Below are 3,336 nucleotides of genomic sequence, written 5' to 3' on the forward strand. Positions count from 1 at the left end.
CACACACACACACACACACACACAGAGTGTGCGCGCAGCATCAGTGCTGCTGGCAGCAGCTCCCCAGAGGACGGAGGAGAGGCGTGGTGGATGATGGGAACATTTATTTGAGCAGAGACCAGTTAGAGCGGTTTGTTGTCATCGAGGAAGGACATTCGGTAACGACGGGTTACAACTAGTTTCCCTGACGCAGATGGTGTGTGTGTGTGACCGGAGGAATACTAAACTGAAAGGGAGCACACTGAGGACGACGACCACATTTTAAGGACTATTTAGGCAAGCTGCAACTTGCCTGCATCGACCGACCATCACACAGCAACGGAGCGGAGGCAGCGACACACACATCTGCCCATGCTACACGCACACACTCTTATAACACACTCCGCCAAGAATAGATTGGGAGGATGAACGGAGCGGCGATTACGCAAGAGCTGACCGAGCCGCAGGGGGCCGCGTGGAGGGCGCTCCGGTTCCAGCGGCCGCACGGTGAGTGACAGCAACACACACACAGCCGACGGTCGCATGTCCGTGTTAAACAGCAATTTGTGTAACACAAACGCGCGCGCGCACGCATAAACTAGCCCACTTCCTCATTCTTTCATTCATTCGTGTCGCAGCTTGAGAGACTGTGCGCGTGCGCGGCCCCGTAACGCAAACTGTTGATCACTCTCATTGATTAATGAGCAGAGCGCGTGGCTATAGCGTGACCGCTACACCAGCGGTGCTGACGCTACACAAAAACAAACACACGTACTGTTTGAATCGGTTTCATTCAGACACACGTGCACGCGCGCACACGTCTGCACGCTCGAGGAAGCATGGCTGCTCCGCGGGGACCCGGGTGTCAGGAGGGCCAGGCGGTTATTTTGGGAGAGGATGGGGTGGTGTTACGAGGAGCGACCCACGTGTCCGATGAGATCTCTGCTTAAAGAAAACTAATGGAGTCCAGGAAGGGCGGGATACCCGCGCGGCGCGTGCGGTGCCAGAGCACAGGTGAGGTTTGAACAGGAAGCTTTAAGAGCAGACAGATGGACGTTAACCTCATCTCTCTCACACACACTAACCTCACACACACACACACACACACTAACCTCACACACACACACACACACACAAACCTCACACACACACACACACACACACTAACCTCACACACGCACACACACACACACACACACACTAACCTCACACACACACACACACACTAACCTCACACACACACACACACACACTAACCTCACACACACACACACACTAACCTCACACACACACACACACACACTAACCTCACACACACACACACACTAACCTCACTCACACACACACACACACAGGATACATTCGACATCATCTGACATGATCATAAAGGAGCAGCTCAGCGTGGTCCCTCGACTCCGCTTCCTGTACGCATGCTGGGGCAAAGTTTAGAGTTACAGTTAGTGATTAGTGGACGGCCTCATTCTGACAGAGTGACGGCTGAATCGACCAATCAGAGACGCTCCCATCAGGTGTGCCACTGACTCAAACTCCTCCCACCCTTCCCAACCAACAGCTGACATCGTGGGAGAAAGTTCACAATCAGTTCTCTCACCTGGAGAGTGTCTCTTTATCTCGTCGTCCTGTCACACACACACACATAGTACAGAGGTTTTACACACACACGCACACACACACACACACACACACACACACACACACTTGGCTGGTGAAGCCATGTCACAAAGAATGCTCACTCAAAATCCTCTGGAGAAGACATGGGGTCCGTGGATGAAAAGCAGGATGAGCCAGCGCAGAGGTTGTGAGTAGCAGACACACTAACACACACACACACACACACACACACACACACACAGCCTGACACTGCTACATTGCTTGTTTTCGTCTCGCTTCAGTGTAACAAGTCGATACTTGTGCATTATTCTATCTCAGTTTAACTTCACACCAGACGTGTTCCACATCTATTTCTATTTTTCCCCCAGAATTTTGAAAAAAATCAGACGCAGGTTCTTCCCAAAAACAGATCTCCTTTAGATCGTAATAACCTCCGTCTCTCTCTGAGGTCTTTCATCTCTTTCCATCGCTTCAGGACATCTTTGTTTTTTCATCTTAAATCAACTTCTTTATGCTTTTAATTTGTGCTTAATATGCTGATGTGATTTGTTCATTTATTGTTTTCTTGTACAACAGTGGAGGGTTTGTGTGTGTGTGTGTGCGTGTGCGTGTGTGTGTGTGTGTGTCTATATGACCTCTTAAATGAGATGCTACATCTCAAGGGGTTATTCTTTAATAAACTCTTGAATGGAGGTTCAGTGGAGCAGCAGAGGGAACGTTTCTGTGTTGGTTTGTTTAGAGGATCTTCTCTGTGAGAGACCGGAGGGACGTTCACCCCACAGGGCCACCGTGAGAACACGTGGTGTTGGGCCTGATGTGAAGATCTTATTAAAGGCGCCTCCTCTTAGTCCCTTTGTCCACTAAATGGTCAATTTTGGTCTCAATCCTCTAGGATCTCTTTAGTTCATTAGTCGTTGATTATGCTGAATGACGTATTTCCCAAAACATTTCTGGCAAACAAAAGATTTAAACGGGTGCTTTCTGTGTGATTCTTTGTGGAGAAACTCAGTTTTAACGATTAAATCTTAAATGCACTTCAGATGGATAAACCCGGTCAGGTTTGGTTCTCTTCTGTGCCCAAAAGATGCTTCAACAGTGGTGGAAGAAGTACTTGGATCCTTTACTTGAGTAGAATATGAACAGTGTTATCAGCAAAAAGTACATGTTGTTCAGTGAAATGTCTCCTGTGACTGATATTTTATTAAATATGATATTATTCGACAATGAAGCATCAATGTCAGAGCAACGTGTTACCGTTGTAGCTACTTTTATCTACTTTACGTACAGTTAGTTTAGTACACTGGGTCCCGAGCTCAGGGTCGGGCCCCTTCAAAGGGTCACCAGGTCAATCTGAGGATTGAAGAAACTAAGGTCTGATACACAAAACTGTTTCCAGTTTTTGTGCCTCCGTGTCGGCGACAGTCCGTTCTTGTTAACGTGAACGCCTGGTGTAACAAGATATAACATATACATAACCCTCCTGTGTGTTTCAGCGTCGGTGCCCCAGTTCACCAACTCCCCCACCATGATCGTGATGGTGGGACTCCCGGCCCGAGGGAAGACCTACATCTCTAAGAAGCTCACCAGATACCTGAACTGGATCGGAGTCACGACCAAAGGTGTTGTGTCACAGTGATTACACTCACAAACCTCAAACTCATCACGTTGTTGTTTCATCGTGTTCTTACAGAGATATCTTCTTTGTTTCATCGTGTTCTTACAGAG

At 48.3% G+C, this 3,336-nt stretch overlaps 1 protein-coding gene across 2 annotated transcripts; it reads left to right on the plus strand.

Moving 5' to 3' along the window:
* Window positions 1-17: 17 nt before the first annotated feature.
* LOC116379979 (6-phosphofructo-2-kinase/fructose-2,6-bisphosphatase-like) lies at window positions 18-3,317 on the plus strand. 2 transcript variants are annotated; one of them, XM_031841934.1, is made up of 2 exons: window positions 18-486; window positions 3,105-3,317. In XM_031841934.1, exons 1-2 carry the CDS (start codon window positions 405-407, stop codon window positions 3,245-3,247), a joined length of 225 nt encoding a protein of 74 aa, XP_031697794.1. In that variant the 5' UTR covers window positions 18-404; the 3' UTR covers window positions 3,248-3,317. The 2 variants fall into 2 exon arrangements, with proteins under 2 accessions (XP_031697794.1, XP_031697793.1); XM_031841933.1 differs by lacking the exon at window positions 18-486 and adding an exon at window positions 1,266-1,798.
* Window positions 3,318-3,336: the final 19 nt, after the last annotated feature.

The sequence above is a fragment of the Anarrhichthys ocellatus genome, unplaced genomic scaffold (genome assembly GCF_004355925.1).
Source record: "Anarrhichthys ocellatus isolate YVR2014 unplaced genomic scaffold, GSC_Weel_1.0 scaffold5683, whole genome shotgun sequence".
Lineage (NCBI taxonomy): Eukaryota > Metazoa > Chordata > Actinopteri > Perciformes > Anarhichadidae > Anarrhichthys > Anarrhichthys ocellatus.

Bases quoted from the DNA above. Each gene is read 5' to 3' on its own strand.
- LOC116379979 (XM_031841933.1), top strand. From the start codon at position 1,714: ATGTCACAAAGAATGCTCACTCAAAATCCTCTGGAGAAGACATGGGGT. The intron at 1,799-3,104 runs GTGAGTAGCAGA...TGTGTGTTTCAG, and splicing joins GATGAGCCAGCGCAGAGGTT to CGTCGGTGCCCCAGTTCACC.